Source organism: Lepidochelys kempii, chromosome 9 (genome assembly GCF_965140265.1).
Source record: "Lepidochelys kempii isolate rLepKem1 chromosome 9, rLepKem1.hap2, whole genome shotgun sequence".
NCBI classification, from domain to species: Eukaryota; Metazoa; Chordata; order Testudines; family Cheloniidae; genus Lepidochelys; species Lepidochelys kempii.
The window spans coordinates 76,246,230-76,271,873 of record NC_133264.1 but is presented as its reverse complement, the minus strand read 5'-3'; the positions used below and the strand labels follow the sequence as shown (position 1 = coordinate 76,271,873).

Sequence of the window (25,644 nt, the reverse complement as noted above, 5' to 3'; positions counted from 1 at the left end):
GGTGAAACAGCAATCTACTCCTCTACATTTCTAAGTCCTTCCACACAAGCATGTCAAAGCAAATTAAGAAAATCCATCCTCAGAGGTATTAGTCCCCCACCTCCCTACCCATGAGGAAAAATCAAGGCAGAGATGGAGTGACTTGCCCTAGCAAGTCTGGGCTAGGGACAAATAGAATCCCCATCTTTTGACTCTGTCCTACAGACTTCTTCCCCACTTCAGCAAAGCACATGCTTGAAGTAAGAGCATGATCTCTCTCTCTTCAAAGCACTTTGAAGCACGTGCTTATTGCTTTACTGAATATTAGAGCCATACAGGGCCACATACTCCTCCTCCCTATTGAATGATATGAAGACCTAACACCTGCAGAAGAGAGCTGTGACTCTGTAGCATAGCCTCTGCTTCCAGAGACAGTGATACTTACACCTCAACTCTGGGAGAGTCAATCTGGACAAAGTCACACTGCCCCTTGTCACCACCCCGTGATAGGACCATTATCGCCAGCTCCATGGAACCTGACGGATAAGTCTGCACAACTCATATCCTGTCCCTGCAGAAAGTTATCCCCCTCCTCCCCAGGATCAGTTATTCCATTGCTTAAGCAGCAGCTAAATTCTGCTGATATATGGCTGCAACATCCATCCTAAAAAAGTGCATACTGGAACCACCAATTCAGAATGATTTTCTGAATCACGGCTCTGTCTGCAGAACGGTAACCATTTCATTTTCCAAACAAAGTGAAATGTTAAGTGTTATAGAGGTGTGCTACATTAATCCGTGTTGGTAAATCTTTTTCTAAAGAAGTCAATACCAGGATTGAGTGACAAGGACAGGTTACAAAGCCACCATAAAGTGGCTCTTACCTATTTCTGTACAGCGGAGTGTCATATGTTGTGGCACATGTAACCTCATTTATAGTTTTGGGTTTTGTTAAACTTATCGTAAAAATTCAGGGATGCCATGCTGATCCTCATGCTCAACTGTTAGCAAAAGTTTCTATTTACAAGATAAAAATGAAATTCTGCAGTAACAGTTAAGTGAACTTTCTATTTTGCGCACACACACCTCAATTCAAAGTGAAAACACAAAGTCTACATGATCATCATCAGTACTCATTTACAGTGCTGTTAATTTCAGTAGTATTTGCATTGCCTCCTTGAGGAGCGTGGAATTTAACTACTGAATACAACTTTGTATGTCTCAATGTACCCACCAACATTTTTTAAAAAAAACAAAGTATCTTTATTAGCCGTGCTCTCAAAGAGCCTTGTGAAAGGATTTTTATGCTTTAGTTGCACTGGAGCTGTCAACTACAGCCCAAAAAGTTTTCTTCACTACCGAATTGCAGGACACTCACAAAAAAAACACGAGAATCCCTCTTCCCCTACATCCTCCAAAAAACAAAACAAAAACTCGCACCTTTAAGGGAAAAAACAACTTGTAAAGAGCTGGAAACTTCCAAATTGAGTTTAGATACCCGCTAGTACATTAGAGGAACAAGAATGATTAGGCAGATAAAGGAGTTTCCCTCATAAGGCTGCATCCATATTTACTATTTTTAAGAACTATGCTATGACAGTACACAATCTCCCCTCCTCCATTCATTATGGTATACGCACCTGCCACTTTAAGTGTCAATTAAGACCAACACCACAGTTCTAGAGAAACATTTATTATAAGGTTGCAGGAATAATGCCAATATAAAGTTCCTTATTAAAACAGACTCAAGTTTTGAATCTGCAGCACTCTAGCAACACTTTACCATCTTTATACTGTAGTTCTCAACAGGGAACAATACTCTGACCGCAGTAATAATGCTACTTGCTCATAAAAAGTTCTGATCTAAAAAGTTCGTGGTACAGGCCAAAGTAGTTAAATTTACAGCTACAGTCACATCCACAAGTGGGCCATACCAAGAGAGGTTTAATGAAACAGGCAGTTACAAGATAAACCAATTTATAACCAAAATACTGACACAAACTTTAGAGATTAACAGCAACTAAATCTATGACAACTAAATACCACAAAAATCAAACAAAAGAATTTAAATGTAAACTTAGGGAAGATTCCAAATATACATACGAGTTCAATACAGTAATTGCACAAAATGAAAAAAGCAATGTTAGAGGTTTATAATCACGGAGGTTAGATTTTACATGCTTCACACGTGGAAGTTAAAACAAAACCTTTAACGATAAATGTTGAAAGGTGGAGGTTGTTTGTTTTTTTTAAACCAGAAAATGGAGTGCAGAGCAATTCTATAGAACTACACTAAATGTGCAAACCACAGATTATTAATGTATTAATTTAATCATTCTGTGAAAAATCAAAAGGTGTATAAGGTGATTCTGGCTATTCCTGAGGGCATTCTGGGCCAAAAATTAAGCGCCAAAAAATTAAAAATTCTGTGCACTCTTTATCAAATGAATGTGGAGGCTCCAGCATGGCACTGGGGAGCACAGGCCACTGGCTGCACAGAGGTGGGAGATCACTGTGCAGCTCCCCTTTCCCGGGACACAGACTCAGTGGTGAGGTTGCACACAACCCTGACACAGTACAAGGATCGGGCCTGCCCAAGAAATACCCCAGAGCCCTGCCCCTCCATGCACCAGGTGTGGGAAGGCAGGCTCAGAAAGGCAGGATCCAAGTGTGGAGGGAATCCACGTGTGGGTTGAGAGGGTTCTGTGTGGGGCAATCTGGTGCCGGTATCTCAGTGGGGGATCCGAGTGTGTGTGTGTGGGGGGGAGGGGGGGCAGGATCTGAATGCACAGGGACTTGTTGTGGGGTTCTGAGTACAACAGTAATGGGACTCTGCGGGGGGGGGAGGGCGCGTTCAGGAGAAGGTGGTTGGGGCTCAGCAGAGGAGGTCCGAGTGTGGGGGGGGGCGGGATAGAGCTCAGCAGAGGGTCTGGGTGTATGTGGGGGGTCCAGATGCTGGGGGAGTGGGGCTCAGTGGGGTTGCAAGCCAGGTGCTGCTGACTGGGGCTTGGTAGGGTGGGGATCCGGGTGGCTCATTGGGGAGGTGCAGGGGGAATGGGGCTTGTCTGGGGGGGGGTAGAGGGGTGAGGCTTGGTGGGAGGGTCTGGGTGTGAGGGGTTCTGGATGCACAGGGGTTGGATGGATGGGAATTTGTAGAGCTTCCTACAGCCCGGGGAGAAATCTGGGGGTGGGTCTGACACAGCCCTGGATGCAGTGCAGGGGAAGAGGAAGTCCCGTCCTCCCCAGCCCAGCCGGGACTAGCAGCTGAGCCTGGCATGATGGTAGGAGCCATCAGCCGGGTCTTCCCCAGTCCCGCCTCACAGCCGGCTGCCCTGGGCAGCCAAAACGTACTGCTCGGGAGGGTTGCATGACCATTTTTGTGGCTTCCCTTTGCATCCCTGTCAAAGTCATTTTTCTGTGGGGAAACAAAGAACTCTGCAGGGGACATAAATTCTATACATGCACAGTGGTGCAGAATTCCCCCAGGAGTAATTCCGACCAAGGAATCAATTAACATTATATATGTATTTTTTTTCTGCCTTTCCCAGAAAAATTCTAAGTCAGACGCAGTCAATGGATAAGTTGATAACACATTTCTTCTAAACATCTCAAATTTCAGTTTTACGTAAGACAACTAAAAATACTGTTATACCAAGGATCAAAGAAAGCTGAAATGGTGGTTTTGTAATAGAAGCAATACACAGGAGATGCATAATAAGGCTTTTGATTATCACTGCACATTTTAATTTAGAAGTCAAACTGTAAAGCTCAGACTTCTTAATGAAGATGTGAAATAGTCACTTTCCATCCAGTGTCTTTCACTGTTGACAGATCTTTGTTTCAATGACAAAAGAATTTTCAAAGTGTCTGATTGTACGACAGTTCTCAGCTGAGCGCTTCTGGAGACCTGGGTGGAAGAAAAAAGTAAATTAGCAAGCTACAACATTGTGTTCTTTACAGATATCTAGAAGTATCTGTATATTTCTTAGGAGATAGCAGTTTATGACTAGCTTAGTCTGGCAATATACAATTAAGTACTCAATAATAGTGTAAGGTCATTCAGTTAGTTATCACTATGATTGTACACAAGCTTGTTTCTACTGTTTAATTATAAAAAGCCCACTATTCTCAGAGCTGTGTTGACATTATACTAGGGCTAAACAAACAGGTGTTAAATACCTCTTATGAATAAACGTAAATTTCTTTCTTTCTGTTTCCAGTATCCCCTCAGCCCTTCAGACTGTAAGCTGCTATCTCTAAACTAATTAAGGTCATGCCATAAGCCTCTCTACTAAACCATAGCCCCTCTTAACCCTTCCATGATCCTGAAGGCAATTCTCCCTTTGGCTCCTCTTTCCCTTCCTGGGTTCAGAGAATTCTGAAGTGGCTGCAGAGAGGGTGTTGCAGAACACAATCCTTTTTTGTTCAGCCAGATACATTTACACCAAAACACTGCAGAGATTACTCCTCTGGGGCCCAATCTTGGTCCCAGTGAAATAAATAGCAAAGCTTCCACTCACTGATAGGAATAGGATCGTGCCCTTGATTGCCACTCTGCTGACAATGGATAAAATACATTAAAAACTTGACAGAGCATTCTCAGTACATGTCAGCAGCAGACCCCTACCATACCCAAATTGATTCTCCCACATGGTTTTAATGAAAACAGATTAGACAGAAGGACAAGCGAAATACTGTAATCAAAATGGCAATACTGTAATCAAATCAATAGTTGATCAAATTCAGTCTCCCTAGTGGAGTGCTCTCAGTGATGTCAGATACCTCATGAAAGCTAAGAAGCTGACTATTAGCATTAGTTTTGTTTGGGTAGTTTAACAGAACACACAGAACAAGAGTTTCCAATGAAAGTCTCTTCCAGAGTAAGAGGAAAAGGAGTACTTGTGGCACCTTAGAGACTAACAAATTTATTTGAGCATAAGCTTTCGATGAAGTGAACTGTAGCTCACGAAAGCTTATGCTCAAATAAATTTGTTAGTCTCTAAGGTGCCACAAGTACTCCTTTTCTTTTTGCAAATACAGACTAACATGGCTGCTACTCTGAAATCTGTCTTCCAGAGTACTAGCTGCTAACAGTCTGTTTATACTGTTATGATAAACTGACGAGAATGTTGGCCTTCACTTTGAATTTTTGCTTATTTTAAAATAGCTTTTGTAGAAAGTTTATAAAGTCAGTGGGAAGTTCTGTAACTGGGTATAAAACTGCCCTGTATATGGAGTCTCAGTTAAAAATTTACTACATGTAAACAAAAACAAGCCACACACTACTGTCCTTCCTCCTCTGTTCCTCAAGCCCAAAAAACTTCCTGTGAAACAACTTGTCTGAAGTGTCCACAAATTAGTGGTGAAAAAATCCAGGACATAAACTCCAGAGTCAAGGACCTCTAACTAAAGGTACCGTGTCTTCAACCCCCAATATCAGTTGCCTCTTCCTATTATTTTCTCTTCTCTTCCCCCAGAAGAAGTGTTTGCAAAATGAGAATATACCATTTAATTTTCATCAGTTTTAGTGTCACTGGTTATATAGGGCATGGAGGCATTTACTACATATTAACAACAAGACGTTATCTTTTAGACTAGGATTTTCTATGGAGAGTTTTAGACCCAAGCAATTCTCTTAACAGTATAATTACAAAACCCTTAAAAAAAAAAAGTAAGGAAAAAACAGCTTAATTACAGCAACATACTGTAGCACAGTAAAGTATTTTTACTTATTTCCTGGAAAAGACTTACATGCAACCAACTCATGTAAATGGCAGATTTGAACTCCTGCTGTCAGTGCTAATGCATTAGCATGGCATGTCAGCGACACAAATGGAGGGTTAATACACTAGAGCAAACAAAACTGATTACTTCGTATTTAGGCAAGTGCAGTACACTACTCAAAGTCTTCAGTGCATTGACCACTCACTGGAACAGAGCATCTATCTGAACTAAAAAAGTGTGTGCCTACCAAGGGAGTCAATATTAACAACCTCCCCATCACTGCTGTAAGCTTCTCAGGGGGACTGAGAGATTCCCGTTTCTGCATATAAAAGCTTCCCTTCTGCTGTCAGAAGGACAGAAGCAGAAACAAATCAACTGATCCTTCAAAGTTTTATTCTGCCAATAGCAACAATATCAAAGAAACACGCAAAATCCCAGTGGATTTGGAGCAGGAAGACGACAAACATAAATGTTGAGACAACAAGGTGGAGTTGTACCAGTTACCTAACAGCAACACACATTAGTAGGGTCCCTTACTCCCTGGCAAGCCCAGGCTAGAAGCACCTGCAAATTTAAGATACAAAGAGCAGCACCAACAGGCTGTGAAGGAATATCCTGTCAGATCACTTCAGACAAGAGGATCACTGTAAAATGGAGCAGGGAGGAAAAATTGGATAAGTTCACTGTTTGGCAAACAACTTCCTCTAACCAACCCCTATATATTAGGGTGCAAAGGTTTAATTTCTAGAAGGGACTGACTTAACTATACTGTGAACTACATACAGTAATTCTAGTATTAAAAAACCCCTTGAGTGCTTTAAAGAGCTGTGATGACCAGAAAGCACCCAGTATCATTAGTGCTTTGGCAGCATATTTGTGTATTCAGACCCACTTCAAACAGCTTAGATACCAAATTCATTCCTGAATATACGGCAGTGCTCTAGTTTGGTTGCAACTGAATCTTGCATCAAAATGTTTAGGATTAAAGTATGGAAGTCAACTGGTATCACATGCAGATCTAGGCATCTGTATTTCAGATTTCCTTTTAAGATTCCCTTGAAGCATTCATTACTTGTGACAACAAGTCTCTAAAATAGATTCTACAATTTGTCAAAGTGTAACTAATAAAAGAGAAATCCCCTATTATCTGAAGACCAATTATCCAAACATTAGACTGTTAAATTTGGATGTCCCTCCCACCCTGCAAACAAGATTTCTATGTAAGCTAGTTTCTCAAATTCCAAATACTCTACTGCCTCAGGATCTCTGACTAAAATGAAAGAGTGAAAGTGAACTCATGTTCAGGTTGGTGTTTTGGGCATATCATTGAGGGTTTTGTAAGTGGTAATAGACTATGTCTCATTGGAGAAGAAAAACTTCAGACTCAAAGAATCTAAAGGGGAACAAAACTACATTAAAATAAAAATGTAGGTAAATGTAGTAACAGCCTGTTTAGTGGGGCATTAACACCTACGTGTTTCTGGAGTGAAGTTTTTAAGTTTCCTATTTCCCATACTGGAAGAAACACTCACCTGCTCTCTGATCTCTGCGCTGCAGTCTGAAGGTCTCTTTTCCTACACAAAGCTGGTAAATGAAGATGCCCAAATCAGACACATTATCTATTTCTTCTGTTACCACCATTTCTTCACGAACTAGATAAGTCTGAGGCAAGTAAGAACCAGTCTAAAAAAAGAGACAAGGGAGTTAAATTCCTTCATTAATGTTCTGTTAAGAAATGATACTAGTCTTCTGGATGGTCACATAAAGAATAAATAATTTTGACCCCCTACTGGATTCTATTCATTAGATTGTTAAAGCAAAAACAGGATTCATTTTTAACATTACCTACCCATCATTAAGGGTCACACTCAAGTTGTTAATTCAAGCTAGTTGGGGTACTATATTAGGAAAGTTGTAGTTAGAAGCTAGACCCACTCACACAACCCAAGCACATGAAGAAACTAAATCTAACAGTCTAAGTAGACGATTCAACCCCCACCATTATTCAAAAGTGGTATTTCTGTATTTTCCTTATTTGAGACAAACTATCTCCAATACCATGAATACACAAAAGAGTGCAGCTACTGCTTCCAAATATATTAATGATATGGCAAATATGAAGCTGCTGCTTCTGCAGCTAAGTTATATGCCCACTATAGCATATGGCAGCGTTTCCCAAACTTGGGACGCCGCTTGTTCAGGGAAAGCCCCTGGTGGGCGAGGCCAGTTTGTTTGCCAATGGGGGCTGCGGGAACTGGAGGCCGGTATGCCCCTCGGCCCGCGCCACTTCTCGCAGCCCCCATTGGCCTGCGGCAGCAAACCGCAGCCAGTGGGAGCCGCAATCGGCCAAACCTGCGGACGCAGCTGGTAAACAAACCAGCCTGGCCCACCAGGGGCGTTCCCTGAACAAATGGCATCTCAAGTTTGGGAAACACTGCCATATGGTATTGTAATGTTCATGACAGGAAGAGCAGTGTGCATTATGCTAAAACATGATCCTCTTCCTTCAGTTCAGCTATTAGACACTATCATGCCTGCTCCTTTTCAAAACGCACATACACTACATAGGAAAGGATTATAAAGTCTGCTTCCATGGAGATATGGGCACTTCCTAGCAAAAGTTATTACTGTTTCCAACACAAGTAACTAAACCTAGAAACCATCAGCCTTTAAGTTTCTCTCTCTGGTCAGAAGTGATAACTACATTCTATTGATTTCAATGCTTTGTCATGACACATTGTTTTTCTTTAGTTTATAGGGAGCCTGAATAATATTAGACATTTTAAATAGCTTCAAAAGGCCATCTGATTTTCCGGGTTTTGAGTAAAAAACCCTAAAATTTAAGATCAAGTCAAATAATTTAATAGCGGTTTCCTATTTGGGTTAAAAATGTTTATTTTTAAAATATAAAATTTAGGTTATTTGAAAGTTTAATGTCTTCATGAAGCTGAAAAATTATTATATTGCTCTATTTAACAAGCTGATGTATGGATCAAATTTCACAAGTCTACATTGGCTTTGAAAAAATATTTACGTAAAAACACAGCCAGGGAAAGTTTAAACCCAGTTTTAAAATCTCATTTGGAGGCAGAAATCAGGTTTTTCTTACTTTAACTCTAAAAAAGTAGAGTCCCTTGAAAGTGCCAATTCGTTTCAGAATTTAACAGTTGCCAAGCCACTGGTTTTGAGTCTGTATCATGAAAAGCTCACAACTGCACTTCAGTGAATGATTTGAGGTCAACAATTGGAAAAGCAAGTGAATACAGTTCGTTTGTGAAGTGTTGATTTCATAGAAACCAACACAAACCGTTACAGTAACTTCCAGTTTCAGACCTTTGTTTTCCGAAGTCTGCTGCACGTTTCTCCATAGTGGCCAGATCTGATGTTATTTGCAAGTACTTAGCTTTCTTAAAGCTAGATATTTAGTATTTGAGAGCTGCTATCCTGAAAACTCAAGTTCGTTATCCATTCAACAGGTACAAAATGTACTGAAGAATGACCATGAAGCTTTACCACAACAACACAGTAAACTGAGGAACAATACCCTTGGGAGCAAAAAGGTTCACTGTGGGAAGGTTACTGCTACTGAACTTTTTACTTGCAGTTTCATTTATTAACAGAAATCACTCCTTTAGCTGTACTATTCAAAGTAGTGAAGAAGTTGTACATACCGCCAGTTTTGCGAACAGGTCCATCAGATTCCTTGGTGGCATAACAATGGATGTGTTCAGAGGGATCACATAGCAGTTACCCAGTTGTAAGTCAAGATAAGCAGTCAGAAGCTATTATGGAAAGAAGTTTAACAGCTGTTCTCAATAAATCAAGTGTTATCTTAATTTGTGATGATTACAACTGACTGTTAGATTCTGTGAAACAGAAAACTCATTAAGTATCTAGCAGGCCAAGATCAGTGAATATTAAAAACATCAAAACAGAATTAGTGTTTTTAGACCAAGCAGTGATGGAACTAAAAAAGTTTATTGTAGGTAATTTCAGAACATGAAAAAGGCTATAGCTCTACCTCATGTAAGAGAGCCTCCTAACAGGAAGTGAAAGACAGACCACAGGAGTATAAGCCTTCAAACTTTAAAAAGAGAGTCTTCCTACCAGGAAGGAGCATCTTATGACAGTTAATATCAAGGAGAGGGCTTGGTATACTGAAGATGTGTTCTTGTAATTATAGGAGCCAAATTAAAATGTGGCTCTAGTCAGAAATAGCACATCCATGTTCTGGCTTTGTTTTCTGGAAACATACCCTGATTTGTTTCCACCATCAAATTAGGCCTGAATAAAGACTGTGAGTGGATAGGTCACTACAAAAAGTAATTTCCCCTCTGCTGATACTCACACCTTCTGTCAACTATTAGAAATGGGCGACGTCTACCTTGATTGCACTGGTGTTGTTAGCACTACAAAAGTAATTTTCCCTCTTGATATTCGCCCCTTCTTGTCAACTGTTGAGAATAGGCCACTTCCACCTTAATTGAATTGGCCTCATTAGCACTGACTCCGCACTTGGTAAGGCAACTCGCACCTTTTCATGTGCTGTAATATTTATACTGCTTAATGTATTTTTTACTCCATGCATCTGATGAAGTGGGTTTTAGCCCATGAAAGCTTAGGTCCAAATAAATTGGTTAGTCTCTAAGATGCCACAAGGACTCCTCGTTGTTTATACCCCGATTTGTCACTTTCCAGGTACTTTCCTTTAGCTAGAAGATAGAGAATCCTCATGGGACAGTGTAGGTACCAATATAAACAGCTAGACTAGAGTATTTGTATGAACTATAATTTAGCAAAATACTTTGCAGAACCTCACTAAAAAGTTACCATAACCCACTTAGTCTCTTCAACTGATGGCAAGGTTCTGTCAAATTAATTAATTTTAAAACAAAATCTATCCTTAACAACTGTAGATGCCAACTCTTAGTACTCAAAGTAATTTCTGTTTATGGACGTGATATGTTTATACATAAACAATAGTGAGAGTTTCAGTACTGGTTAGAAGAGAAAAAAAGTGTATTAAGTTTTTAGTAAGTAGTAATTCCCTAGGCATTTCAACATGAGTTTTTTGCACTCAATAAAGGTTCAGCAGTAGTCCAGGTAGACTTCAATCATTACACAGAAACCCCAGTTGTAGCCTTTTTCAGTCTCTCTTTTGACATATGACTACGAAAGACTCCCTCAAATCCAGACAGAAGAGGCAAACTGTCTCATATTATCAGAAAGTCCTTTTTATAGCCAGTTCTTGGAAAAAAAGTGTTTGGCTTGAAAGTACTAAACTGGCCTGCTAAACCTAGCAGGTCATGAAACATCTTTAAAACACCCACATCATTCTGATTATCTTTCTCCTTCCCTCCCCAACCCTAACATGATTTTAGCAGCCAATAGCTGCTAACTTCATGGGATTAAAGAGGGGGAGAGAACAAAGTTAACCAAATTGTCAGTTAAAATGACATTTCAAATTATAGTAAGGAAGGAAAAAGGCTTCATTACTCTCCAGCACAAGTGATTTCTGCTTCAGGACTCTGGAAATATATTGTTTCCAGTGAGCAGGGGCTGATTTATAGCTTCACAGCCAAGGAAAACTAAGGGAAGGTTTTTAAAAAGAATTGCCTTACAGCAATGAATAACTGCGGGTAGATAGGCAGAAGCATGCACATGCTCTACATGTGGGGAGGAGTGTGGTAAGAACACAACTTAGGAAAAAGAAAAGTACACAAAGGGCATACAGGAGGGTGAAGAAAACAAGAAGTAAAAAGGAGTCAGCAGAAACTTGAAATGTTAAACATTAAGAAGAATACACATTTTGATGTTCCGTTTATTTTATATGTAGGCAGTAGACTTTGAAAAAAAGGACACGCACACCAGTTTCCATTCCAGAGATGCCCTCCCCAAAATAAATTGAAATTTAATCTGTAGAAGTCTTGGACTGTCCAAAGATAAAAACAAACTTCAGTATACACTTCTGAAAAGCAATTTAATGTTTGTTGTTGTTTTTAACTTCTGAAATCCACCTTGAGAAAAATATTTGAAAATGCCTACAATTTAGTGTAATACTCTCAGAGTTGCTTTCCTTCTTAGGAGGTCTTTATTTCCCACACCCTATCCTTGCAAAATTAGGGTTAATCTTCAAAAATGCCAATTTTGATTGATGTCTGAATAGCTGACAAGACGACCAGTTTTGGAGAAGACTGACTGGGATACAAACTTTGAGGGCGGTTGTTCTCAAACTAAGTACCTAGGCTTATTTTGTTATGTTTTTTGAAAAAGAGACTTTCATCTCTAAGTGATCTTTATATTTGAGGTTAAATATAAGTTTTGGTTACTTTTGCAGCAATGTTTTTACACCCCAGCCCACCCCACCGAATTCTGGCTCTCGGACGTCATATATGACTAGCCCAACAATGCTGTCAGTTCCTTGTTTTCAACTACTTTTAAATACATTTAAAAATAGGAGTTTGTCAGAAACTTCCTTTCTGCCACACCCACAAAATAAATAGAAGTTGATATTTGTTTTGCAAACTTCCCTCAGTTTGCATTTTACTGTAGTATGCAACTAAAAAAGATCTTGTACAAAAGATTTTATTTTTATTGGCAATTTTTACTCTCCTGTCCCAATTCAGGTTCAAAACTCTCATTCCTTTCCCCAGTTCAAATTGCACAATTCATTCCCAGGAGTTACGAAATCTACCATGGGCAACATTGTCAAATCACACAACAACTGATGGATCCATTCTGTTAAATGAACCGGTTTCATTTAATTTATGGTTGAAAAGACTTCCAGTTTTGAGAGAGAGTAGTGTAGCTAGAGTTTACATCTAGACTAGTAAGCTTTGTTAACACAAAGAGACAGATTATCAACAGACATTTCATTACTAGAAGTGTGAGATGCATAATTGTTGGTGCCACACTGAAAAACAAAGTCACAGAAAGCTGACATTTAAAGCTATCACCCAGAGAACACATCAGTAGTAAAAGCCATCCATTTTTTAAAAGCATTAAAACGCCCCTTTTAAACTCACCCTGTCAAAATCATGGACAATAGCTGCTGGGTCACTATCTGAGAACTTTGGAACTGGAACATCAATGATTGCTATGTTATCATCTTCCCGAATATCAGCTTCTTCTGCAATGGGCAGGAAGTACGGTTCTACAGCACGATCCTGATTTTCATTTTCAAAGTAACACATTTCCCCACGGTACACCTTATGCTAAAAACAAAAAAAGCCAGCTGTGTTATTTTTTGGTGTTGCACTTTATTTTTAAATTTTAATCTAACACTAAATCAGAAGTTTAGTTTGTAGTTTAGTTTAGTTCTTTTCCATCCAAGCTTCAAGGGTCAAGGCCTGTAACACATTTCAGTTGTTAAGCCTGAATTTTTTATCAATACCATGACAGAAATCCTGTAATAAATCTATTGCTTACAATTAGTTAATATTTTGATTTTGGGGTTGTCAAAATAGGAAAGTTAACAAAAGCAAACATTTATTCTGAACAAAACAAATAAATATTCACATTACCTTAGGCATGAAGTACTTGTAGATGCAGGCTCCACCAACTACAACCCCTGCTAAGATGAACGCAAGACCCAAAAGGGTCAATAAACATCTTCCAGATGAATTTTCATTTCCATGTGTTGCAATTTCTGGATCCTTTATAGAAAAAGGAATGAAAGATTTGACACAATCTGACTGGAATTTACAGTCATCGTTCTTCTGCTACCTGTCTAAGTGCTCAAGCTTGACTTGTGATCCACACGGGGTGTCACTTTGTCTCTTGGGGAAAAAGAGCTCTATCTGAGAAAGGTTTTCCTGGTATGATGCCATGGCAACTTAAGACCAACTTTTTAAAAAACAAGTACAATGAAAGTGTTGTTAGTGTAATAGCAATTTCAAAAATCCTTTGGAATTCTGGCCCATTCTTGGCCAGAATTTGGCAAAAATGGCATGTCCTATGAAATTAAACTGTCCCATTTCAGACTATTAAAAATAAATAATTGCTCACAGTAGACTCAAAGTACAGAAGAACCCCCCCCACACACACACATTTCCACTAGCCTAAAGAGTAGCCATTTTCTAACTCAATTTTAAAAATATGCAAAATTTCATTGCTATGTCTTACGTTCAAGATACAGCAGATTTAATAAGCTTGAGGCCACCTCTCAACTGTCTATTTAGCATCATGTGTATAACTAACTACCCTTCTTCAAATATCTTAACTGAAGAAACTCCAGCAAGTTTCAAAAACTTTTAAAGCAGCAGACAAGATCATTTTTATTTCATCAAAGCTTTTTTAAAAGCTTGTTTTTGTGCTTAATACAATGACCTCCTTTCAGAAGTTATTCCTGACAGCAGAGAGTACATCAAAACAAAGCCCACCAGATGCTATGTAAATATCTCCGTGTCATCCTATTACCCCCAGTCCCACGCTAGTTTTTGTAGTTTTACAATAACCTTTTCAAATTCTTTAAGTGATCATCTCCCTCTGTTGCTGTGTAAGAAGCCCATACAACCAGGAGGTGGGCTCTAGAGTGTTGCCAAATACACAACAAATGAGAAAAATATTTTTATTCAAAGAAGTAACAGAAGGTGTTACTTTTAAGAAATGGAAGCTAACGTCTCACATAAGTGTTATCTTAAACTGACTGTGTGTCCCTTAGCTGTGTTTGTCAACTGCACGCACATCTAACAACATATGCTGAGCAAACGGAGCATCAAAACATCAGAAAACAACTATAGGTTGGATTTCCCATGGCACGTTAGTGCAGGAAGAGATTACTATTGACTTAGATTCCAAGTTCTTTGGGATAGGGGACCATCTATTGTTTGTGCCTAGCACAGTGGGACCCTAATTCATGATTAGGCCCCCTAGGCACTACTGGAATACAACCAAATAAGCACATTAAAAGGGCCTTTTGTAAGAATATTACTGAATTCCTTTTTAAAAAGGGATATCCATGTTTTGCCAACCGCAACCTTGAAAATTCATACACCGAAGGAACTAGCTCTTAAGTAATCAGTTTGACACAATTTTGTCCTGTCACTGAACCCCGTCAGATGCTCGTTCATCTGACATTCTGCTAGCATACTACTGGTATAACAAGTATTGCTGCAGCAAAACAACCACTAAAAGGTTGAAAAATATTTCAAAATTATTTAATTTTACGTGTAGTGAGAATTTGTTTCACCATACAGACATTTAGATTGTGGCACAAAATAAAACATCTTTTAAAGAAAGCTTACATTTATTGAGGCCAGTTTTATTTTGCCCCTGCCTATCTTTATCATGATACTGTACCACATATTCATATATACCATTAAATAGTTCCACACCCTTTCATATGATTACTTAAATCAAATGTTGGTGTGCTACTGAATACTGTGGTTCTAATTGTTAAGGTACCCTAGGCAGTCTAGATGGGTGCTTATTTCAATATGTAATAATAGAAAAAAAAACTAGCTATGTTGGTTTGTGATGACTATACACAAGTCATGAGACATTTACTGTTTGCTTATTTATCTTAGAAAAAGATTCTGTGTGAACTCAGACATCCGAGTTAAAATGTTTTCTGCACAAGTATTTTCTGGTGCTCTCTTAAATGTGTTGTTTCAGCAAACATTTGAGCCAGTAAACTGGTCTGCTTTCTACTATTACAGCAAATGCAAAAAGGAAGTGAACATAGCCAAACTGAAAAGGAGTACTTGTGGCACCTTAGAGGCTAACAAATTTATTTGAGCATAAGCTTTCATGAGCCACAGCTCTCTTCATCGGATGCAAACTGAATTCACATTTATTTAAGTGGATCTGCGTGGCATTCACCCACTTCTAAGACCATCTGCTACATTGCACTGGAGTTGGAGTGAGGAGTTTGTCTATAGGTGTATGTTGTTTAGTTTGAGAGAGTATTTTGAAAGGCATAATATAGTCAACACAAAGTAGCTCAGATCACAAGCTGCTCATCTTATTTTAATGAGAAAGCAAGAAAAAGGGAATGGCATAACGTACAAACATGTGTACACTGCAACATATTTAGAACAGTGTTAAGAAACTTAAAGAGAATAATTAAAAATATACATCCACAATGCTATTTAAGGACAAGAGGCCTCAGACATTTTTTGGCCAAATAGAAGAGAACCAGTTGAATATGCTGCATATATAGTCCCCATCTCGAAACTAATATGTATTTTCCCCTTAAGGTATGCAAAAGCCCAGGATAGATGGGAACTCAGCCTCTGAACTGTTGTGTCTGTGTCAATTACCAGGTGGTAAATTAGCCTTCCAGAGCTGCCAGTTCAGTTACATAAAGGGGAGGGATAGCTCAGTGGTTTGAGCACTGGCCTGCTAAACCCAGAGTTGTGAGTTCAATCCTTAAGGGGGCCATTTAGGGGATCTGGGGCAAAAATTGGGGATTGGTCCTGCTTTGAGCAGGGGTTTGGACTAGATGACCTCCTGAGGTCCCTTCCAGCCCTGATATTCTATGATTCCATGACCAGAGATTAAGACTACAGTTAACTAAAGCAAAAGCATGGTGTAAAATAGTCACTAATTTTTCTTTATAGTACATCATTTAAGAAAATAAAGTCTTCCCACATATTTAAATGGCTGTAGTAGAATAAACCATATTAATAACTCATAAGGGGAGAGGCAGGAGAACCCAGAGAATACATGCCTGGGACTTTAGAGGTTTTCAAGGTCAGGCTTGACAAAGCCCTGGCTGGGATGATTTAGTTGAGGATTTGTACTGTTTTGAGCAGGGGGTTGGACTAGATGACCTCCTGAGGTCCCTTCCAACCCAGATATTCTATGATTTACTTAAATTAAGAATTCCTTCTAAGAAGAGTTTTAAGTCAGATCTGTCATAACCCAGGGGTTCTCAAACAGGTCGTGACTCCTCAGGGGGTCACAAGGTTATTACATGGGGGGGGGGGGTCGCAAGCAGTCAGCCTCCACCCTCAAGCCCCACTTTGCCTCCAGCAATAATAAGTGTTAAATAGAAAAAAAAAAGTGTTTTTAAGTTATGGGGGGGGGGGGGCACACTCATAGGTTTGGTGCATGGAAGTGGTCACCAATACAAAAGTTTGAGAAACACTGCCATAACCCTAGACAGTTTACAACAATTCCATCTTTCCTAATAATTATCAACAACGCTTTCATAATAGCAGTTGCGTGTTCAGGCAGAATCAATTTTGAGTGACAAAAAGGCTCTGACCAGCAACATGATTTAGATAAAATATACAGAACTGTTTGAGCTAGTTGAAAGAAGAAAAGGAGTACTTGTGGCACCTTAGAGACTAACCAATTGATTTGAGCATGAGCTTTCGTGAGCTACAGCTCACTTCATCGGATGCATGCCGTGGAAACTGCAGCAGACTTTATATATACACAGAGAATATGAAAAATTACCTCCTCCCACCCCATTGTCCAGCTGGTAATAGCTTATCTAAAGTGATCATCAGGTGGGCCATTTCCAGCACAAATCCAGGTTTTCTCACCCTCCACCCCCCTGATGATCACTTTAGATAAGCTATTACCAGCTGGACAATGGGGTGGGAGGAGGTAATTTTTCATATTCTCTGTGTATATATAAAGTCTGCTGCAGTTTCCACGGCATGCATCCGATGAAGTGAGCTGTAGCTCACGAAAGCTCATGCTCAAATAAATTGGTTAGTCTCTAAGGTGCCACAAGTACTCCTTTTCTTTTTGCGAATACAGACTAACACGGCTGTTACTCTGAAACCTGCTTGAGCTAGTTGGCTCACTCCTTCCAGAATACTTTCTTTGCCAATTTCACTACGGATGCTTATGCAAGAGTGATATTAGAGTTTGAAATCAACACTCAGGTCAGCTGGTTAATTAAAGTGTAATCATTCCCCAGCAGGAAAACACACTGTGTACTGGGAGCCTGCAGAGGGTTTTAAAGCTAACCTCGGAGCTGGCAGAGGACGGAACACAACGAACTCTTAGCTGTTGAGGATTCATGGCTCACGAAGGGTGGCACAGAGCAGAAAGCAGGGCATGGGCGATTCCATTTCCATAAGTCAGCCCCGTCCCCCATTAGCTCCAGAGCCCGGAGCTGGCTGCGCAGCAGAGCTTTCATTGGTTAAGCGCGGAGCTCACCGCACGCGGGCTAGCGCGGGTCCCTCCGGGGGTGCCCCGCAATCCGTGACGCCATCACAACAGAAAGTGGGTTAAAGGACAGAGAGTAGCTGTGCAGAGGGCCCTGCACACCCCGGCCGGCCTCCATTAGAGACAGGAACAATCACACACTGCCGTACCCTCCCCCGCGACACACACAAAATGGATCCCTCCCCTCCTCCTTTTCGCTCCCCGTGCGCTTCCCCGAGCAAGCGCAGGAGTGGCCCGGGCAGCACAAGGCCACCGCAGAAACCAGCGCCCCGCTCCGCGGCGGCAGCTCAGCAGGCAAGCCACTGAGCCTCCGCCCCGCCGTGGGACTGGGGGGAAGGTGACCTGGCACCTCCCCCGTGCAGGGACCGAAGGAGGCCCCAGGGCAGATGACCCCCTCCCCCGGCAGGCGGGAGCCCCCTCCCTAGGGGGCGCCCTCGGCCTCCGCCATTTTAGCCCCTAGCTGAGAGCGCTATATCCGCCAACAGACGTTATGAGAAGATGGCGGCGGCGGCCCGGTTCCTCTCGTCGCTCCCCGCCGGCGGAGGAGGCTCGCTCCCCGCAGAGCCCGTACCGCACCTTGTCAGTTACCAGTGCCTCGGCCGCATCCTTCTTGGGCTCGTCCTTGTGGGCGAAGAGAGAACTGAAGGCGATCTTCACCATGGTGCTGCCCGCTCCGTGCTGCGCAGCGTCCGACCGCAAATCTCCCTAGCGCTGCCGAGCGCCCGCCCCTCAGCCCCGGCCACGGGGGAGGAGCCCGCCCGCGCGCGCGCGCGCGCGTGCGCCCCGCCGCTATGCTCCGTGCGTGCGCGCGGGCGGGCGGCCCGGGGCGTCCGGCGACTCAAACCTCTGGCTCGATCGTAGCACTGACGCGAGCGGAGCCGCGCGGGCGGGCGCATCACAATACTGCCGTCTGCTGTGCAGGAGGCTACCTTGGGAGGCCCGAGAGGCCCGTCCCCATGGCGAAGAGCCCGCAGGAGGCGGTGGCTTTCCAGGGGCGCCACCCAGGAGTCGCGCCGGCTGCCCCATGGGCTCCAGACTCCACAGTCTAGTTAAAACCTCCCAACGCCCCCTCTGCCTCCTGCCCGGGCTGCTGACACGGGCGGGGCTCCCCCAGCGCGGGCTGTAAGACACCCACCTGCGGGGGAGGGGTTTCGCTTGTTTGCACGTCCCCGCCCGGACCGGCCCAGGACACTGCCAGCTGCTGCTCTCAACCAGGGCCTAAGTGCTGCCATCTGCCTCCTTGGGGAAGGCCTTTAGGCCCTAACGGCAGCCCCACACTGCCACCCCTTTTGTCCCTGCGCCCTTCCCACCCCCCCACCCCAGAAGGGGAAATTAATAACAAAGAAAACCTTGCTCCAAGCAGAGTTTTGACCCCAAAAGGGAGATGGGCTTGGGACTCCATGAAGTCCACTAGGAGTCCATGAAGTCCAATACCCACCTGCAGAAGTAAAGAAACAGATTGACAGAGCCAGAAGAGTTCCCAGAAGTTACCTACTACAGGACAGGCCTAACAAAGAAAATAACAGAACGCCACTAGCCGTCACCTTCAGCCCCCAACTAAAACCCCTCCAACACATTATTAAGGATCTACAACCTATCCTAAAGGATGACCCAACACTCTCACAAATCTTGGGAGACAGGCCAGTCCTTGCCTACAGACAGCCCCGCAACCTGAAGCAAATACTCACCAACAACCACATACCACACAACAGAACCACTAACCCAGGAACTTATCCTTGCAACAAAGCCCGTTGCCAATTGTGCCCACATATCTATTCAGGGGACACCATCACAGGGCCTAATAACATCAGTCACACTATCAGAGGCTCATTCACTTGCACATCCACCAATGTGATATATGCCATCATGTGCCAGCAATGCCCCTCTGCCATGTACATTGGTCAAACTGGACAGTCTTTACGTAAAAGAATAAATGGACACAAATCAGATGTCAAGAATTATAACATTCATAAACCAGTCGGAGAACACTTCAATCTCTTTGGTCACGCAATCACAGACATGAAGGTCGCTATCTTAAAACAAAAAAACTTCAAATCCAGACTCCAGCGAGAAACTGCTGAATTGGAATTCATTTGCAAATTGGATACTATTAATTTAGGCTTAAATAGAGACTGGGAGTGGCTAAGTCATTATGCAAGGTAGCCTGTTTCCTCTTGTTTTTTCCTACCCCCCCCCCCCCCCAGATGTTCTGGTTTAACTTGGATTTAAAATTGAAGAGTAGTCAGTTTGGATGAGCTATTACCAGCAGGAGAGTGAGTTTGTGTGTGTATGGGGGTGGGGGGGATGTGAGAAAACCTGGATTTGTGCAGGAAATAGCCCAACTTGATTGTCATGCACATTGTGTAAAGAGTTGTCACTTTGGATGGGCTATCACCAGCAGGAGAGTGAATTTGTGTGGGGGGTGGAGGGTGAGAAAACCTGGATTTGTGCTGGAAATGGCCCACCTGATGATCACTTTAGATAAGCTATTACCAGCTGGACAATGGGGTGGGAGGAGGTAATTTTTCATATTCTCTGTGTATATATAAAGTCTGCTGCAGTTTCCACGATATGCATCTGATGAAGTGAGCTGTAGCTCACGAAAGCTTATGCTCTAATAAATTGGTTAGTCTCTAAGGTGCCACAAGTACTCCTTTTCTTTTTACTAGGGACTTTGTCACCCTTGATTTTACTTGGCTTGCTATGGGAAACCCTCAGCTAGGTAGGTAGGCGTACTAAACATTAGTTATGTAACAACACCATTTGTCTGTGTGTTTAACAGTTTAACAAAACAAAATTTTGGCTTTTCTCCTCCCTGCCTTGAGGAGTGCATACTGTTGTGAGCCTTCCACCTGCCCTACAAGCCACTCAAAAGGTCCTCAGTGTCCTGTCTAAGCAACTTTCCTCCCATGCAGGAGTGTTTTACAAATGTTTTCATCAGTATTAAGTATAATTTACTTATATAGTGCCATAATTGTGTGTGGCACTTTACAGGCAAATATGAAGACAAGGTTCCTGTCCTGACGACAACAGGCGGAAGACACCACTCATTGGGAGTGATACTGCTTTTTGGTATCATATTGTTAGGGCCCTACCAAATTCATGGTCCGTTTTAGTCAATTTCATGGCCAGAGGATTTTAAAATTGGTCAATTTCATGGTGCAACCATGGGGGTCTGGACCCAAAAGGAGGTCATGTGGGTCACAAAGCTGTTGTGGGGGGAATGGCGTGATTGCCACCCTCATTTCTGTGCTGCCTGAAGGGGAGGGGAAGGTCCCTGGAGATAGGTCTGATCTCCCACCGCAAGAGCGGCCGTGCAGGGGAAGAGAAAGTCCCATCCCTCCCCAACCTGGTGAACTGGCAGCTGGAGCCTGGGAAACAGTAGGAGCACCCGGCTGTGGTGCCCCTAGCCCTGCCCCTTCCTCTCACCTCCAATAGCTACATTTCACATGGGAGGTCTGATTTCACAGTCTGTTACATATTTTTCAGGGTTGTGAATTTGGTAGGGCCCTCAGTATTGTATATTAGTGTATATATATATAGGTAGTCAGTATACACACACACATATATAATAAGTTACTAGGACATAGACATATAGGTATTACATCACTCACCAGTGAAAAGCAGACACCTCGGGCATGCGTGGGTGGCAACCAGAAGGGCACCATGCTGCACAACAATGTAGAGGAGGGGTGAAATTTTGACAAAATATATCTGTGACACCCCTTCTCATTAAAGGATCTTTAATGGCCACACAGGGCAGACAAGACTTCGGTGTTCAATGCCTCATGCAAAAGACCCTCACAGAGCAAGCCACATGGAACTCCTCTACTTTAGACTGATGAAGGTCTGAGTCAATCCTGCTGGAATTTGACCCTGGTTCCAGCAAGGAGTCTAAGTATTTAAAATCTAACGCTTAGATCACTGAACCATCCTAACAAGTTAATCATAATTAAACAGAACTAATTACTATGCAAATATTGCAATCATTAAAGCCTACAAATAAGTGTAAACAAAATGAATGGTGCATTCCAACAGGCAGACATAGATGGCTATATCACTGTTATTTCCATTCAAGGTCCTGGGCATAATGCTGTTTCCTTTTATATCTATAGAAATTTTGCCTTTGACTTCAATGGAGGATGATAAAATCCTTCATATCTGTTTAACCTGTCCGGGTCTGCTCAGCGCGCCCATCACAAAATGCAGTCTTTCCTCGTTTTCACCAGGTAACTAGCTAAGGATTTATTTCTCATTCCTAGCTTTAGCATGGCAGGAATTGGTTCAGCCATGTTCCCCTCAAAGTTTATAAAAAAACACAGCTCCAAAATCAGGTTAGATAAATCTTGTTACAGAAAGGTACCACTGCCATGTTCATTTTCCTTTTGCAGCAACTATGATCTGCACAAAGCCTCACTTTCATGTACTTTACTTTTTATTTTATCCAACCATTTCACCCATCTTTCATCTTGACACACGCCTAATAATCTTTCTCTACTCAGCCACCAAATCCTACTCCAATCTGAAGCGATGTTTACACCAATTAATCTGATCAAATTTTGTAAAGCACTTGCAACTGACAATAGCACTAGGGCAGTCAAGCCCATGCTGAGGAACATGTACATTAAGACGAGGGTTCTCGATCTTTTTCTTTCTGAGGCCTCCCAAACATGCTATAAAAACTCCATGACCCACCTGTGCCAAAATAACTAGTTTTATATATAAAACTGCATATAAAAGCCAGGGCCTGCTTTAAGGGGTAGCAAGCAGGGCAATTGCCCAGGGCCCCATGCCACAGGGGGCATTGTGAGGCTAAGTTGCTCAGGCTTCTGCTTCAGCCCTAGGTGGCAGGGCTCAGGGCCTCAGGCTTCAACCCCATGCAGTGAGACTTTGGCTTTCTGCCTTGGGCCCCAGCAAGTCTAACACTGGTCCTGCTTAGTGGACCCCCTGAAATCTGCTTGTGGCCCCCGAGAGGGCCCCGGACCCCTGATCACTGCATTAGGAAATTCAATTCTCTGGTGACCTTAAAGCCCCAAACTACTGTATTAATTAATATTGGGGATCTGACTTTAATGTGAAAGATCTCCAAAGCCACCTCTTAGCACTTTGAAGGAAAGTGGAACCAATGGCTAGTAGAATTATCTGATTCAACAACAGTTTTGTAGTCAAACTGTCCCAATTTGTTGGCTCTAATCCAATCCTGGAGTCAACAAAATCCGACGATAACTAGATCAGTTTTTATTTCACTAGGAGGGTGGTGAAGCACTGGAATGGGTTACCTAGGAAGGTGGTGGAATCTCCATCCTTAGAGGATTTTAAGGCCCGGCTTGACAAGGCCCTGGCTGGGATGATTTAGTTGGTGTTGATCCTGCTTTGAGAAGGGGATTGGACTAGATGACCTCCTGAAGTCTCTTCCAACCCTAATATTCTATGATTCTATCATCTGTTTTTTCAAACTCCAGATTATCTTGGGTTTTCTTTCTACCAAATACCTTATTTCTAGTTTTACTGGTATTTACTCTGAGATCATTTTTATCCCCTTGAAATTCAAGAGAATCTAACTTATCTCTTTAATCCAACTGGTATTCGTGATGTTAGAGTAGCATTGCAATATAAAATACATAAAACTGATTTTATTATGCATTGTAGGCCAGTAGCTTACTGCTTTTCTAACTCATTTTTCTTTGGCACCATCCACAGTGGGATGGGAACTGAGTTTCTTAAGGTGATTGTAAACATTGTCATTATCTAAGTTAAAGCGTGGTTTTTAAAACCAGTTGAATGGGATTTGGCCCATCCTTTTTGGTCAGCCTAAACAGTGTTAAAACTGTTTTAGTGTGAAAGGGTTTTTACACTATTTTTAGAAACCCTTTAGGACACATGCCTTAAAACTCACTCTTACTTATTCTAACCCTTTCCCTCAGTTTCCCCATCTATAAAATGAAGACATTTTCTTACCTTACAGAGATAGTATAATGCACCATTTGTTAATGTTTGTAAAATACTGAGATTTTGAGTAGAAGATGCTATATAAATACATAATCTTGATTAATTTTTATTTTTATAGTTCAAACAAAACACTGGTGAGTAGGGCTCCAGTCTGGCAAAGCTCTTAAGCACATGCTAAACTTTCCAATGGGATATTCACATGCTTAATGTTAAGTGTGTATTTAAATGCTTTGCTGGAGTGGGGCCTCGATATTTAGGTCTCAGATTGCTTATTCAATCAGTATGGAATTGGCATCCATAATGCACATTACACATGCAGTGGCTAATGTTTCTTATAGATCAGTACAGTGCCCAGCACAGTGGGAGCTCAATCCAGCTCTAGGTGCTTTCACAAAACAAATAATACACATTATTATAATAATTCACAATAATAATCATTTTAAAATGTAAGATATAGCTATAATTTGAAAGTCCTTAGAAGTGGAATAATTAGCAAAATGTTAAACAATGATTAATTTGCATTTGCCAGTTACTGAAAATTAAAGGGACACTGGTAAGCGTAGCAATGGGAGACCCTCAAAGATTTGCTGCAAATAAGCTTCAATAAATATGGATGATTCAATCTGTGCTTATCCAGACATTCGAGGTTTCACCTGTCTTTGCCTCCCATCCTTTTCCATCCGTCTTTCCAGGCCTTTCCTCTTTCTCTTTCCTGCTTCATCCCCTCACTCTTTCTTCCTGCCCGGCTCTGATAGGTTCTCTCTCTATTAATTACCTAACCAATGACTCTAGACCCTTTCTCTCTCTCTCACTTATCCAAGACTCCCAGTAAGCATTCCATCCATATTTTTAGAATCTGAAACTGATCATGGTGAAGGCTGCCCATATAAGCTATTTGCAGTGTTGTTGTAGCCATGTTGGTCCCAGGATATCAGACAGATAAGGAAGGTGAGGTAATGTCTTTTTTGGACCTACTTTAGTTGGTGAAAGAGAGAAACTTTCGAGCTTACACAGAGACCTGAATATGAGCTCTCTGTAAGATCAGAAGCTTGTCTCTTTCACCAACAGAAGTCTTGTTCAATAAAAGATATTAGTCACCTACATTGTGTCTCTAATATAAGCTATTGTCAGGGAAGATTACTTCCACTGACTTCAATGAAGCTATGGACTGGAATGAATTTGGCCTATTACTGGCCCACTCCAGATGTAACTATTACTGAGGATATCTGCTTCCAGTGCTTAATTTGTGCCAGGGCTTGCCAGAGCTGAGTTCTGGCACCTCTAGGCTTGGCAGTTCATAGACCCACCACCTCTGGACTTGCCACATCAGTTATGAATATAAAATAATTGCTTGAGCCCCGGCACCTAATTGCTTGAGTCCGGCACCTTTTCATTACAAATTAAGCACTGTCTGTTTCTGTATAGTAATTACTGAGTGTCGTTCACTCCACCTACTCCCATTACCGATTGGAGTGTTCTTCTTTGTTGCAGTGGGAATGGATTCATATTTTTGACAAAAAGCTTATGATTATTATGTTAAGGAGTTTGTGGATATAATTTGTACTGATTGTCTCTTCATAAAAGGTTGTAGGTTTCTTTTGATTCTTTTTGAAGCACAACAGAAAAGTAAGTTAAAGAGAAAAGAACCTATTTACGTTTAGAGGAGAGTCACAGGAGTCCATTTTCCTCTGTATGCAGTGACATACTATGGAATTGTTTACCAGAAGGGCAAGTTTGAAGGAGACTCAGAAGAAGAGGTGGTTACGGATTAAGCAACAGAGTGAAAAAACAAATCCTCTAATTACTGTGTTCAGATTCAAGACTGGATAGGAACTCTGCTGCCCACACAGCAATTGACTCACA

At 41.7% G+C, this 25,644-nt stretch overlaps 1 protein-coding gene across 2 annotated transcripts; it reads right to left on the bottom strand.

The window, feature by feature from the left end:
- Window positions 1-1,656: 1,656 nt before the first annotated feature.
- Window positions 1,657-18,601, bottom strand: ITM2A (integral membrane protein 2A). 2 transcript variants are annotated; one of them, XM_073360936.1, is made up of 6 exons: window positions 18,409-18,601; window positions 13,227-13,358; window positions 12,729-12,917; window positions 9,375-9,485; window positions 7,236-7,386; window positions 1,657-3,886 (listed from the first exon to the last, which is right to left on the bottom strand). In XM_073360936.1, exons 1-6 carry the CDS (start codon window positions 18,490-18,492, stop codon window positions 3,798-3,800), a joined length of 756 nt encoding a protein of 251 aa, XP_073217037.1. In that variant the 5' UTR covers window positions 18,493-18,601; the 3' UTR covers window positions 1,657-3,797. The 2 variants fall into 2 exon arrangements, with proteins under 2 accessions (XP_073217037.1, XP_073217038.1); XM_073360937.1 differs by having other exon boundaries at window positions 18,421-18,601.
- Window positions 18,602-25,644: the final 7,043 nt, after the last annotated feature.

Excerpts from the sequence above, each read along its gene's own strand:
- ITM2A (XM_073360936.1), bottom strand. The coding sequence starts at position 18,492 with ATGGTGAAGATCGCCTTCAGTTCTCTCTTCGCCCACAAGGACGAGCCC. Across the intron at positions 13,359-18,408 it reads AGGCACTGGTAACTGACAAG|GATCCAGAAATTGCAACACA; the intron begins GTGCGGTACGGG and ends TTTTCTATAAAG. Across the intron at positions 7,387-9,374 it reads ACCTGTTCGCAAAACTGGCG|ACTGGTTCTTACTTGCCTCA; the intron begins GTATGTACAACT and ends CTCTTTTTTTAG.